We start from the raw sequence: 14,931 nt of genomic DNA, 5'->3' as shown, positions 1-14,931 counted from the left end.
ACAAAGGCTCAGCCTTCCAGGTCTCCGTTGCCATCGAGCTCTGGTCGACACTGAACAATGCTTCGGATGTGACAAGGCTCCCTCTTGGAAGGGTTGACCCTTCTTGGATGTTGTGCCCAAAGATACTTTATAAGCCTTTGATCCCTTTGAAGCCTAGGGCCCCTTCGATGCCAGCTCTGAAACCCCCAGCCCGAAGCTGAAAACACTGTCAGATCCGAAGACTCCATCGGCACCGAACACTTTTTCTACGACGGGGCTCTGACGACTCCAGGTGGAGTTAGATGAAAGACAGAAGGCTCTGTTTATACATACTCAGACTGAAAAGCCCTTCACAGAGCTGCCTCCCAGGCTCACAGAGAAGAGAAAATTGACTTCTGACGAAAAGCTGGCTTTGGACGTTCCCCCGGCTCCTAAGTACAAGAGGCGCAAGAAGGCACAGGGGCGTCCCCCGCTCATATGTCCCTCTCCACCACCACCACCTCTACGCGACCTCTATTCTCACCAGAGAGTTTCCCCTCACTTCTTTATGGGGAAGGTAGCTCCTTCCACCCTACCAATACTTATGATGCAGCCTTCGATCCAGTGCCCATCGATGACCTATGGGACAACTACGACGTTGATCCCTTGGAGATCCCAACCTGGATCTTGATCCGGTTAAGGCATCACCCCCAGATGATGCCAAGACGAATCATTGGGTGATACAGAGGGTGGCCACATTTCATAAGATAGACATGCATGTCGTCCACGAGGAAGATGACTTCTTGGAGGAGACCGTGTGAAAGTCCCAAAGAATTGCCCCCACCAAGGAGAGCAAGTAGCTAGACACCGCTTGGGAAGAAAGTAGCAGTAGGTGCTTATCACCCACTGGAAGGTATCCATTGGCCTGCTTTCCCAATATGACAGAGGACAATGTTATGAAATGCAGTAGCTCATTAAGCACCTAGAAGGTTAAATAAAGAAAAGGTAGGAGGAGTTGGTGACAGAGGGAATGATAATTTCCAACTCTATCACCCATCCGTTGCACCCTAGACACAGCCAACACTACTTTCTAAGAGGTGTACACTTGTGTCCATATTAGATTCCATGCATAACCCTGCATCTCCGGTTTTACATTTGAGGTCCAACTGCATCTGCTTATCCTGCCCTACGATAGCAAACACCTCTGCTGCCTTCAGGTTGACCAGCTGCTGGAAAAGGTAAAGAAAGACACCAACACCACTAAAGCAATGGGTGCCCTCCAGACCTAAACCCACCTGATCACATTGCACCTGTTGAGGGCAGGCTGCAGGATTTCCTTCCTCCCTGGTGGGAAATCACATCAGATAAGTGGGTCTTAGCAGAGGTCCGTGGCTACAGCTTGAAACTTACTCCAAACATTCTACCCCGCAGACACATTCTCTGCAGAGAACATCTGAGCCTTCTAGAGGAAGACGTTTAAGTGCTCCTTCAAGAAGGGGCAATAGAGCCAGTGACTCTGTCCCCCTGCCTCCAAGCTGGGCAAGGGAGTGTAGTGTCTTTACTTCCTCATTCCTAAGAAGGACGGCAACACTGTGCTTCAAGAAGGCGACTACATAGCTGTATTAGACTTTAAGGATGCCTACTTTCACATCCCCATTCATCCCAACCACCCATGCTACCTACACTTTGGGGTAGGTAGCCATCATTACCAGTTCACAGTACTTATGATCGGTGTCACCACTGTCCCAAGGATCTTCCCACAGCCTCAGATTCACCATAAATGCCACCAAATCACACCTACAACCTGTTGAATTCTAACCCTTCTTAGGGTTAGTACTAAATTCAGTTACAGGTAAAGACTACCCCAGCCAGCAAATGGTCTTGGAATTTCAGAAACTGGTACCTCTTTTTCAGTCTCACCGCCATCTAATGGTCAGAACCAAAATGCAACTGCTAGGCATGATGGCTCCATGCATCATTATTGTGTCCCAAGCCAGGCTACACGTGCACTCGCTACAGCAGTGCCTCTCAGCACAATGGTCCCAGACGGAGGGTAAGATGGAAGATCCAGTGTTTTCAAAGGCCAGTGCGCATCGCTCTCTACAGTGGCGTAATACAAAAAATCTTTTGCAGGACAGGCTTTTCTGGACCCCATTCCGCAAGTCACCATTAACATGGTCACTTCTCAAGCCGGCTCGCGGGCTCATCTCAGTCAGACCACAGTAAAGGGAATGTGAACGTTCCATCAGCAGGGCCACCACATCAACTACCTCGATCTCTTGGCAATTCGTCTTGCACTCAAAGCCTTCCTTCCACTTATTCAAGGCAGGGTAGTCCTAGTCTGGAGAGGCAATGTGATGCCATTCATAAACTACAAAAGCTGTGGGCCACTCACTCTCTCTCCCTCAACCTGTTAACACAAACCATCTGGTGTTGGGCAGTCCGCCACTGCAGCCAGTTGATGGCAGAGTACCTCCAGGTTGTGGACAACAACCTGGCAGACCTGCTCAGTAGGACGCTTCAACAAGTCCACGAGTAAAAACTCCACTCATAGTTCCTGCTTTACTACTTCTGGTGTTGGGGCACTCCAAACATATACAGTGTTGCCATCACTGAGACTGCAGAATGCCCAAGTTTCACCTCCAGGTAACCACAGTCCATGGGCTACGCACTGTAGAGGAACTGTTGTGTATTCTTTTCTGCCTCATTCCTTCCCTTTATAGTGCTGAAGATGCAGCGAACTTCTCAAATCCTCATCCTCGTAGTCCTCACATGAGTCTGGAAGCCCTGGTACTCAGCACTCCACGAGATGTCAATCAGTTCCTATAAGAGGCTCTCCAACAGGCCAGACCTTCTCGCCAAGAAACCAGGGCCAGATCAGACACCCAGACCTCAAGCAGCTAAATCTAGCCATTTGGCACCTAAGGTCCTAGGATTTGGTTACTGACGTCACCAGAGGAGTGAATGGACATCTCACAAGACTCCTACAGACCAACAACATGTGCCTGCTATGCAGCAAAGTGGAAAATATTTGTCCACTACTGCATTCCTAAACACCTGGACCTTCTAAAATATGCAGCCCAGAATATCGTCTGCTCCTTGCTCCATCTCCAAAAGTTAGGCCTAGCAAACATCTCAATACGGCTACCATCTAGCAGTCTATATACAAAACAGGAAACATTCTTCCCTTATCCACAGACCCTTAACTATAGCCTTCTCCGAAGGTATCAAAAGTGTAATTCCTCCTAGCGTACCCTCCCACCCCAGTGTGGAATCTTAACCTAGTCCTCAATAGACGTATGGGTCCTCCTTTTGAGCCCTTACTCTCTTGCCCTCTCCAGTACCTCTCCTGGAAAGTGGCATTCCAGGCTATGATATTAAGATGTCTTTGGATTGCTGACCATTCTTCTTCCATGTCTTTAATGTCTTTGTGTCTGCTTCCTGCTTTCAGCGTGCATCTCTGAGGCTTTTCCAATGGGACAGTCTGCTATCGATTTCTACCACGCAAATCCTGTAATGCATCAAATTTGACCTGTAGAACAGACTGTTTTTGAGTAACCTCTTAAATATATTTCCATCATGCCAATGTCCAGTGGACGCTCTTAGCTAAGGGGTTCAAACAAGGATGCTCTTCCGTTGCCTCTACCTCCTTTATGCTGTGTGCCAGTGGTTTTATTAGGCACGAATAGCAGACTTGGCATTCCTATTCTGACTTCTTTTGTTGGAATTGGGCATCTTGAATTAATTTCTTATGTTGTGCTGCTTGGGCAAAATGTGTGACCGGTATATTATCTCCTAAGTAACTCTCGTCCAAGATGTCTACATCTTTGTTTTATTTCTAGCCTCTCTGGGCAAGAGAGCATTTGATTAGGAGGAATAGCTGCCTCTACTTGCCCCTTCCCTTCCCTTCGCTTGGAGCGGGAGTGAAAAAGAGAAAGAGAGGGAGGGAAGAAGGAAGGATGGAAGGAGGGGGGGAGAGGGAGGCAGAGGGAGCGAACGCTAATGCAGCAATGATCACTTTAAGAAAGAATTTCAAGTTGCTCTACAGGGTGGAAGGGACCCTAGATGGAAGCATATTTGAGGCTCCATGAATGGAATTGTACCCTGTTGACCAAGGCACTGATTGTGTATTTGTCTCTGATACAGCTCTAGTAATGGGTGTTTGTGGATGTATGCTTTCAGCAATAGCGTCTGTGAGTGTATCCCATTTCCAGCTGTAGCCCTTGTATTTGTTGATGTGGTAGTGTTTTCATATTTGTCATTGATATGGCGGGTGTCAGCATTTGCCACTGGTAACGGCTGTCTGTATTGTCACTGGTAGTTTGTGTCTGTATTTGTCACTGTGGTGCTAATGTCTGTATTGGTAGTGGTTTTGTTTAGGTTTCTGTATTCCTCGTTGGTAGCTGTCACTGTGGTAGTCGTTTGTCCCTGCAGGAGGGCTTGTGAATGTTGTATGTGTGTTTTCCCAGCTGCATGCAGTTGGTGCTCGTCGATTTGATTCCTTTCAGTTGGCAACTGCGTGTCTCACTTTCATGAATACTCATAATGATTGTGGTAAGAATTTCTCTCATTTTTTAGTTGTTTTCTGAGCACTAACAATGTGCCTCTAATCTGCTTCATTCTCCTCTGCAGTACTGCAAACATGCAGAAATGCAGCTGTAACAGTGTGATTGGCGGGATATAATGATTCCTAATAAGGTAGCACTGCTCTTTGAAGCATGGCACTCTGATTCACACGTGGCAGTCTTCAGTGTTTTATCCTGGCTCTCTGCACTTCGCCTGCACATTGTGAATGTGTGTTTTTAAACTGCCTATTCGCTAGCTTGAGTGCACTTTCACATATGCCAAATGGATTTTGGAGTGTTTCGCCTGCTGCCAAGTAGAGTAGAGTCGATTTTGCATTCTATGTCCTGGCCACATTCCCCAAACTCTCCACCCTGGTGCAGACTAGCACTTTAGGGTAATGCTCCACCGATCATCTTTGGAGTCACGCAGCAAGAGGTAAACTGAGGATTAAGGCCGGTAGCAGCCTGAACCAAACTGAAGGAATATGGCGGACTCAGACACGTCACTAAAATGCCATTCTTCATTTCCGGAAAGTAAACTCTTCCAAAACACTTAGCACCACTGACAAGGTCTTAGACCCTTGCTCATCTCACCCAACTTCATTCCTGTCCCCTACAGAAATTACTCTCATTTCAGACCTGGAAAGAGTGTGTTATTTTATGGAGTAGAAACATGAACTCTTTGGCAGGTAAATTCGGGAGTCTGTGACCACTTTTGATTCTAGTTGCTCCAGAAAGTAGAAGCTTTTCACTGTGTGGCATTACCAGTTCTGGGAGAAAGGAGCTGCTTGGTGGTCTGCTGATAAGTCTGCCAAAAGGGTGATGATCAAGTAATGCAAATGACCGCTTTATATGTCAGAAATGAATACCTTTATCGTCCTACTGTTTATGACCTTTTAAAACACTCCCTTTAGCGCAGCTTGACTAACTGCTTTCCACTGTAGGAGCAAAGTTCTTCAAGAAAACTGTGCTAATATTTTTTATTAGGTCTTTTATGTAGCCCTAATATGCTTCATTGAAGCTCCTTCCTTGGGCTTGGAAACACTAAAAGCATGCAACAATTTAAAAATCGGTCGTAGGATTGTTAATATGTATCCATTTCGGTAACAGTAAGCATCTGGTTTATCATTGTGAGTGTGATACTAGCTCATCTATCACCTCTCTTGGATGTGTGTGTCACTGGGTCGATAAGTGTATTTATTTAGTGTCCTGTCAGTGTGTGCTGTGTTAGTGGGTGTCTGCGTTCATAACTGACAGTGGCCATGGTTGTGGTATCTACGCATGCCATTCTGGTAATGGGTGTCTATAGTTGGCAGTGGATGTCTGTATTCATAAGTGCAGCGTTGCATTTCCAAGTGTTTTATTGCCGTGTGTTTGTAACAGTTACTATCGGTGGATATCTCCACTTGTTTAGGTGGCAGCGAGTGATTGCACCCTTTACTGTGGCAAGGATTGGTTGTAGACTGCGTTACTTGAATTGCGCGTCTGAATTTGCATAGGCGTGTCTGGATTAAGGTAGAGGGTGTATGTTTGTGAATATGCTGTGCGTGTTGTATGCAATTGTATCTGCAGCATTGGGCTATCTCAGTTTATTAGTGTTGTTTAAATGTATGTTAATACGTCATATTTCTAGATGTATTCCTAGGTGCAGTGTGTGTCTGTATATCTGTTACTGATAGTGCTGTGATAATGGGCAGAGATGTTCTTTTTCCAGCATGTTTTTGTGGTTTCACTCACTATTTTGGTTCCCTCTGTTCAAATCCCTGGGCTCAGTAACTGTCTCCACCATTCTCTGGCTTTGTTTCTTTAATCATCGTAGCTTTTCTCACAGTTTATGAGTTTGCCATTTGTATGTGTCAAAAATATATGTTTTAGTCTCTTGTGTTTCTCTATGCATTTGTTTAAACTTTGAGTGTTTTCAAGTCTCCTCTTGTGTCTCAGGTTTCCTTCTGATGTTTGTGTCGGCAGTTAGAGTTTTCAGGACTCTTGCACTTGTGTCCTCTATTTATGTGTTTTGGGTACCCTCTTGTATGTGTGTCTTTCATATAATTTTTGTTTTAGCAGCGAGTAGTTTGTTTCTCCTGTTCTTGTTTTTTGTAGTTTCTGTTTACACCCGAGTCTATAGTTGATGTTTTTGGTCCTGTGTGCTTTTGTCCAGGAGTTTCCCCTTGTGTTGGAATCAGCAATATATGTGTGTAGTTTTATCTGGTGTCTCTGTGTTTTTCTCTGTGTTATGTATGCAGATGGTGTTTTTCGGTCTCCTCTTGTGTACCCACTTGTTTTCCCTTGTGGCAATATTTTTGGGGGGTGGTTTGGTAGGGAAGATAAGGGAGGCCTTCCTGTCTTTGCCTCAAGAGGGTTCTTCCTACATTTATTTGAGCACTGGGTGTTTTCAAGTCATGGCTCTTGTGTCTTCCAGAGTTATGTCAGCAATGAGTCTTTGTGTCTTCAGTATCTCTAGATTTCCTCTGGTGACGCATCATTAGGTTCTGTACTTAGGGGTTTCTACCCATCTTTGCATGAATAATGGTGTTTTGGGGTTGTTGTGTGTCTTTGGGTTTCAACCTTTGGATAAGCAGACCCTGTTCTTGGGTCTTCTGTGCATGGCCTTTCTCTCCATGTTTGTAACAGCAGTGCATATTGTCGTGCCTCTTGTACATGTTTGTACATGTCTACTTTTGAGCTTCAACAATATTTTACTTGTTTTACCTGATGTCTGTATCAGCTGCTAATGTTTTCAGGTCTCTTCTTGTCTCTATGGTTGTCTCCTACCCTATGTGGCAACAGTATGAGGTTTGGGGTTTCTTTGCTTGTTTCATGCGGTTCCTCTATTTCACTGCGAAGTTATACTCTGGTCTCCTGTGCTTGTGTTTTTATAGTTCCTCTGTGTGAGTCAACAGTAGGGATTTCCATAATGTATTTTAGTTTATCTCTATGTTTGTGTCTGCAGTGGATTCTTTGAGTGTGTTTGTGTTTTGTTCCCTTCTGTATTGATTTCAACAGTGGCTTCTTTAATGGCCCTTCTGTTTGGCTGAAAGGAAGTATTCCATTGTTAATTTCAGCAGTGGTTGTTATGGATCTCCTCTTGTGGTGTTTTTAGTTCCCCCCTCGGTTAGGGCAACAGAAACTGTTTTTGAGTCTCTTGATTCTCCAGGATTTTGTCATTTATGTGTGTCGCAGTGGCTGCTGTAATGTCCCTTTTGCTTTTCGTATTGGGTTTCACCATGTCTTTGTTTCAGCAGTGGGCGTTTTCATTCTTCTGTCTCTGGCTTTCAATCAGTGGTTGTTTCAGCAGAAAATGTTTTCAGATTTTCTTGTTCTCTTTCTCTCGGTTTCTGGTTGTGCATCTGTCAGCAGTACAGATGTCTCTGTTCGCTTGTATTTTTGTGGGGTTTCTCCCCATGTTTGTGTGAGCATTGGGTATTTTCTTCAGGTTTCTCCTCGTGTTAGCTGAAGTAGGGTTTTAGGGGTCTTCTGTGATCTTGTCTCTGCCGTTCTCCTTGTGTTTCTGTCAGCAGTGGGTGCTTCCAGATATCTTGTACTTCTGTCTCTGGGTTTATGTGTGTGTTTGTGCCATCACTTATTTGTGTTTTCAGGAGCTTATGCTTGTGCTTGTTATGTTGCAGGCTGGAGAAGTCGAGCCAGGTCCGTACTGTGTCAAGCAGCAACCTGTTCTTTAAAGGCAGCCGATTCCGATATAGGTAAGAACACTTATGTTTTGTTTATAACGGCCATAATACGAGGTAGGCTTAAGCTAATACACCCTACAGGCATGTTTAAGGACCAGAAATAGCCAAATGTGCCTGTGTTTTCATGTGTATCATACATGCTTGGAATTTCAACACACAACATTCTTGTGTTGTCCGGGTTAAATCTGAAATCTTTCACATTGACCCTGCAGGCTATCAGTCATTCAATTCCATCATTTCACTGGGTCAATCTCGTTATCTCCCCCCCCCCCCCCCCCCCCCCCCCCCCACCCCCTGCAATGGTCACTGACACCGAAAAGTGGATTAAGGACATTTATGCATTCATATTGGTAAGTCCCACACCCACTCTTCCTACAGACCAGTGGTGACTGAGGTTGAGTCGTAGTCACATAGGTTGTGGTAGCAGGGGGAACGTTCTGGAACCTCAAGACTCCCCCGTCTGTACACATGCCCTGGCTCCACAACACGGTCTTATTAATGCGGAGTCGCTTGAATTTGCTTCACAGCTTGCTGCTCTGCCACTGTGATTGCCCGGAGCCTCTCACTTCCTGTTTCTCCTGAAATGGGGAAGAGAGGGGGGGAGTTGTAAACATGCCATTGGGGGCGTGTGTCATGGGGCAGGATTACAAACAACATGCCTGTTGTTCGCCTAGGGCAGCTCCTGCCAAGGCTGCACGAGTGGCCGTGTGTGAAGAACTAAACTTGGCAGTGCTCCTGGTACGCAAGGGGTTTGGAGGCTTGTCTGCCAATAACGCCAGTGGCGTCCTTGAACTTTTGAAATGTTCCCTACAGAGTTGTAATGCGTAAAAAAAGGTATGTACGTTTGCGATGCCCCTTTACTAGACAGACAGTTGAGAACGAACGGAAGTGTGTTGATACTTCCTGGGTAAAAGCCACCGGGCCCCAGGAGAACCTGGCTGACACTCCTATATTTCAGGAACAAGGCAGGAGTGCAACCTCTTTTACTTTCTCAAATCCCAGCACATGTAACCCTATTGATGAGAGTATTTGTGTATGCTGGGCTCCTGAAAGGGCATCCATCTAGCTCTTGGTATAAAAGCAAGTTGTGGTGCCCCGCTTTGCTGCCTGTGAAATGTCATGAATCTGGGCAAAGTGGGTGCCACAATCCAGTGTGTAACTTTTTCCAGTTTCCAAATACAGTGAAAGTACCTTACCAGCGTTTCAGTGAGTGTAAGAGACATAACCGTAGATATTAATCCACGCTTGTACCACCAGCCTTCACCTCCGCACGTCTTTTTTGTTGTTGTTGCAGTTTTATGTAGCGCAAACTTGACCTGAAGGTGTCAGGGCGCTTTACATGAGCACCAGTTACATTACGTAGGGTCACATTAATTTTTTAGACATAGGGAGATTAAGTGATTTGACCAGCATCATAGGATGTTGAGCTGACACAGAGTTCCAAAGTCAGCAGCACTGGCCGTAACGCCACATTCTCCACCCTCTTTTCAGCAGAAATAATGCCAGAGGAACACAGACGCCGAAGATACATAACACCAAAAATCGACTATAAACGACAATTACTAATTTCTCCCTGTTGGGAGATTAATAATCAGTGACCCTAAAGAGAACGTTTTTTTATCGGGGTTCTTCAAGGGTGTTTATGTTTATACTAATAGAAAGAATTACGTTTACATTCTGCCTGCAGGAGATCTGTGAGCTGAACGGTCTCAACAAGGCCTAATTTGTGTTCCATCTTTCTGAGTTTGACGAATTACATTACACCGAACCAATTGCTGAAGAGGACTGACTGAAAGCTCATGTAAATACCAAAAGTGTATATATGTTTTAATAAAAACAAGGTGTTGGCTAATGCCAGACCTAAACAGAGCATCATATCTTTGGCCTAGAAGAAAAAAAACTGAATGAGCCTTTAAGTCATATGTTACCAACTTATAATTATAAACACCCAACTCAAAAAAGATCTCTGAAGGAACCCCAGAAACAAGAATGTTCTGAAGGCCATTCATCAACAACAACACACACACACACACACACACACACACACAACACACAATAGAGACAAATACTGAATCTGCTGATGAGGTTTTAGAAATTCCAGTTCATGAAAACATTCGGGAGAATGCTAATGTTAATAGACCAAGAGGAATTCTGCTCTCTCCTGGAGACATTAAGGGCCTAATTCAGAGTTTGTTGAATGGGTTACACCATCACAAATATAACCAATATCATTTGTGCCTTATTACAAGTGTATTATGTTCTTTGGCACTTAAAATAAGGTGGCAGGCTTATCATTCTGTTTGTGGTGGAGTAAGCCATCCGCCACACTCTAAATCAGGCACGCAAATCATCTTCAAACAAATCAAACTTACGATTCTACAAATAATCCACACAAAGTTCAGATCGTTATCAGGGTACACCAGATCTTGTGTAGCACTTTGTTATTTATTACTGGTTATTTGAAGGCAGACAATCACCCAAGCTTCTTGATCCTTTAGTTGTAGCTTCCTTAATAAAGCAATTGGGCAATCCTCTGTTGTCTACAGACCCACTGCCTTCTAAAGAAAGCAAGAGGCAGGATGCAGTTGGCCTAAAGTTTAGGGCAGTGGCAGTAACACAATGGAATACCACAAACTTTGAGGCATTAGTGAATAGATTTGAACATTGGCAGATGGAGGATACTAAGGAGATTCCTCAATAGCTGCCACTTCTGTGACGAGCACGACCTAGAATGTCAGGCTTTAGACCAGCAGTAAAATGCACATCATAAACATAACTTTTTGCTGTGGCGCCCTTCTTTCCCCCATGTGTGGATGACACTTTGGAAAGATTAAAAATGGACAGAGAGGTAGCCAAGGCAATAGATTTCTTACAAGTGAGGGTTTATTTGTTCCAGGGTGAGACGATGCATCTGAGTCTTCAGGTTAGACAGCAATACACTACCAAGGCACACCAACAGTACTAGTCATGGTATGGAAACAGCCAAGTACATCAGGGCTCTATGCGTACCAATGTCAACAACATTCCTTTTGGGGCAGAGAAAAGGGTAAAGACCAGTGCCCAAGAGGCTCAGCCCCTACCAACAATTGACACAATGTGTTCCCCTGATCTTACCGCCTTTGTTGGGAACACTCTGAGGCATTTGCCAAAACAATGAACACGTCACCTATACCAATGGGAATTACACATAATAGAGCAAAGATCTTATATAGATTTTGTAAGCAGACCATAAAAATCACAAGCTCAAAAGCTAATGTGCAAAACAAGATCCACATGTGCTACTGTTAGAAGAGGTTTACCCTCTTCTAGAGAAGGTAACTGAAGAGGAAGCAAATTTATTTACTGAGTCCAAAGAAAGACCAGTGTTAAACTAGCATGGATAGATATGAAAAGAACACAGAATTTGAGGTGACAACCCTATGAAATATAATTTCCATTTCATAAGAGGATGATTCATTAGAGGGCTGTCAAGATCAAAGATGAACATTTTCACACCTCTTAGCACCAGAGACTAGAAATACCACAGTTGTGTGGAATTATCAATTTAAAGCCCTATCTTTTGGAGTGCTACAACATGCAAAGCAGTGGTGACAACAAATGTAATGAAACACACCCTGCATGGGCATCCATTCCTGGGTGAATGGTGGATAAAGGGAAATTTATTTCAACAGTATCAGAACACGGCATACAAGATGCCGAAATGCTTTACCTGTTGGGCATCATTGTAAATCTTCAAAAATCATCTCACATGCCACCGTTCGGGGTAGCCACGGGGAAAGCAGAGGCTACTGGACCTCAGGGTTGGGGTTGCTTTCCTCTGATGTCCTGGGATCCATCGTAGTATGGCTCTGCAAACTGGTCCAAGAATAACCCTTCCAATACTTGACTCAAACTGGCAGTGATGGTAAGCAGTTACAAGCTTATCAGGGTAGTGCTCGAGCTCAGAACTCGCAGCAGGCTGATTACTAATTGTGCAACTCACTGTTTTACTGTTTAAAAAAAAAAGTAATTTAATTCCCACCAAAACAAAATACTACACATTCAATAATGGTGAGATATAATTTAGTGAACTGAGTGCTGGGGCTAACCGTGCCTCAGTTAGCTATTCTTTACTTCCCCCATGGGCTCTCCTCCGTGCAGGAATAGTGGAAATAGCATGAATTTAGAATCAGGTGCAGTGTATTACTCGCCCCGTCGTGAATTGTCAGTGTTCCCAGTTTTTCACAGTGCAGTCTTTTTCTTACCATGGTTGTCGGGTGGCAGTTTGCAGCACCTCTCCAGCTTCTGGGAGGGTGTGCATGATGCAAATTTTTTTTTTAAAATTCTTTTTATTAAAACAAGGCATCAATAGAAGATATATTGTACAAAAATTCGCATTGCAATTAGCAGTACATTAAGAAATGGGGGGTGTAGAACAAAAGTACATAATCGACAAAACACTTCATGGGGTTGAGGGAACATCAATAACAACATCTTTAGTTGGTACACAAATTCCTCCCCTATGTTCATTCCACTGGCTCCAAATTAAGGCCCATTTCCGGGGATGCCCCCTCGCAACATGTGCAAGATGCAGTTTTGATGGTGCCTCATGTTGATGCAGGCAATTTTCAGCTGAAGAGTAGTGGTGGGAGCTTATGAAAGACAGCTCTCGTAATTGGCAAAACAAATAACTTGGAGTCATGGTATTAACCTGTAGTTAGATGAGGTGTAGCAGAGCAGGGCAACCGTGGCCACTATGTTCTTGATCAAAGCATCCCAGATCAATAGGAGTCACAGTTCTTTGGTTCTCAGTGGCACAGGATCAGTTGTGTTTGCAGTCCTTGTCCCAGCAGCACTGGGCAGCTATGATTCAGAAGTTCCAGTCTGAATCCGCAAATAGAATAATTTGTCACCAATTGATACCAGAGGCACGCAGATCGCTCCCCTCTGTCCTTCTTTGGCAGACACAACCAGCAATGGGGTATCGCTCCACCTGAACCCGACTCCATCTGCAGTTTTGCAGGTTCTTTCCCTCTCGCAGCAGGCAGACTGGCTTCTGAGTGTTTCAGGTCAGATGGACAGCTTCACATAGCAAGACAAGACTCAAGTGGTGTCACCTCACCTTTGGGATGCTGGCTTTCAGGCAGATGCCAGCTGTGGTTAGATAGCAGTTCTCGAAGTACTCTATGGAGCACTCCCTTTCTTGGCATAGAGAACTTGAAACTGGAACAAGTGGTCAGTGGATCTCACTTTCATACAGTCAGCCCAGACAGGAGATGTGGATCCATTGTCTGTACTTTCAAAATCGATACGGAGTGATTCTCCTTTCAAGTGCCCTCTGCAGGTTGGTCCGCAGACATAGCCTTTGTGTTGAGTGATGTTAGTTGCAGCAAGGTAGTCCCCAGCCTGGTGCACCCACAATAGAGGCACATATAGGTGTGAACTTTCTGCACCTGTTTGTCGTTAGTTACACTGAAGAGTGATCAGGAAAAGACAAAAAAAAAATATCACACCTAAGGGGTTCCTTTTACCTTGAACAATAGAGAAAACTGTCCCATCGTTCACCCCCACCATTTCCAAATGACAGTGCTACTGGAAGAATAATCATGCAGCTCCTATCAACTAAACGTCTAATCAAATTACTAATAGAGCCTTGTTTAATATATCCCCACTCCAGTATCTAGGTCTCCTCCCTCCAGTTTCAGTAATGTCAGCAATGCACTTCCACTGCCAGGGGAATCACTGGTTAGAAGCGGCAGACCCTGAAGCAGAGGTCAGGCCCGGGACCAGGGTTCAATTCCCGACGCGGCAGGGTCTTGGGCTCAATGTCCGCGGACTCGATAATTCTCGCCTCGGTGCCTACTCTAATCATGGGTCCCACTCTGCAACTCTGGGCAATAGCTTGCTTAATCTCCACAACGGCCCCAACAGCGCTGGGATGCCTGGCTTCACCTTGGGGGTGCCCAGGAGGGGGCATCTCACAGGGAAAGCCAGGAAGGGTTTCACAGTGGTATACAGCGCCAGGATGCCCTGAGATGGGGCGGCAGTGCGCTCTACAAGTATACACACATTTACATTTACATTTACATCTGGTGCACACAGCCAGGTTTGGGGCATTCCAAATGAATCCTACCAGCCTCCATAACTTTGGTTCATGCAAATGGTGTGCATGTACTGCTCAGGCGACATACAAAGGCACGCATAATATACACTTGGGATAGTAGCACAAAGATTTGGGCTGGCGCATTGAAGCAGAACTCCTCACAAGTGGGCCAGTGTCTCAGATTAAAAGATCTTGTCATATGTATGTATTGATAAAACCCACTTTGCTGCCACTAATGCCCTATGTACTAAACCCATTACTAGGACAGTACTCTAATGTATGTGCAATGAGGGCACACTTGCTGCATCCCTCCAAGTCACAAAACAGGTCCCCAACCTCACTCATCGCTAAGGACAGGCCTAGACCTCTGTACACACTAGATTAGTGTGAGGCCATGGCCAAAAAAAAACTCAAAAACCGTGATACCAGATACAAGCAGTTGGGCACTTCTCTGAAGAGAATCACAACTATACACAATGCAAGGGACATACCCATTCCAATGCATGCCCACTGAGCAGAAAATGTTTTTGATTGTGGAGTGGCATTTGATCTGACATTTCAGACTATGGCGAGAAGGACATAGTTTGCTTTCATCCGATTTTACAATCTGACACTGATACCTATGTTCAAACTGTTT

At 44.8% G+C, this 14,931-nt stretch overlaps 1 protein-coding gene across 3 annotated transcripts in view; it reads left to right on the top strand.

Annotated features, from left to right (window-relative positions):
* The window catches only part of FRMD5 (FERM domain containing 5), a 550,452-nt gene that overhangs the window by 460,816 nt on the left and 74,705 nt on the right, over positions 1–14,931 (top strand). For all 3 annotated transcript variants that reach the window (XM_086957901.1, XM_086957902.1, XM_086957903.1), the window contains one exon: positions 8,150–8,224. In XM_086957901.1, the coding sequence (XP_086814027.1) occupies positions 8,150–8,224 (75 nt within the window). The remainder of the gene's footprint in view (positions 1–8,149; positions 8,225–14,931) is intronic.

This window comes from Lissotriton vulgaris, chromosome 2_1 (assembly GCF_964263255.1).
Source record: "Lissotriton vulgaris chromosome 2_1, aLisVul1.2, whole genome shotgun sequence".
NCBI lineage: Eukaryota > Metazoa > Chordata > Amphibia > Caudata > Salamandridae > Lissotriton > Lissotriton vulgaris.
This window is presented reverse-complemented; position numbering and strand designations above follow the sequence as displayed.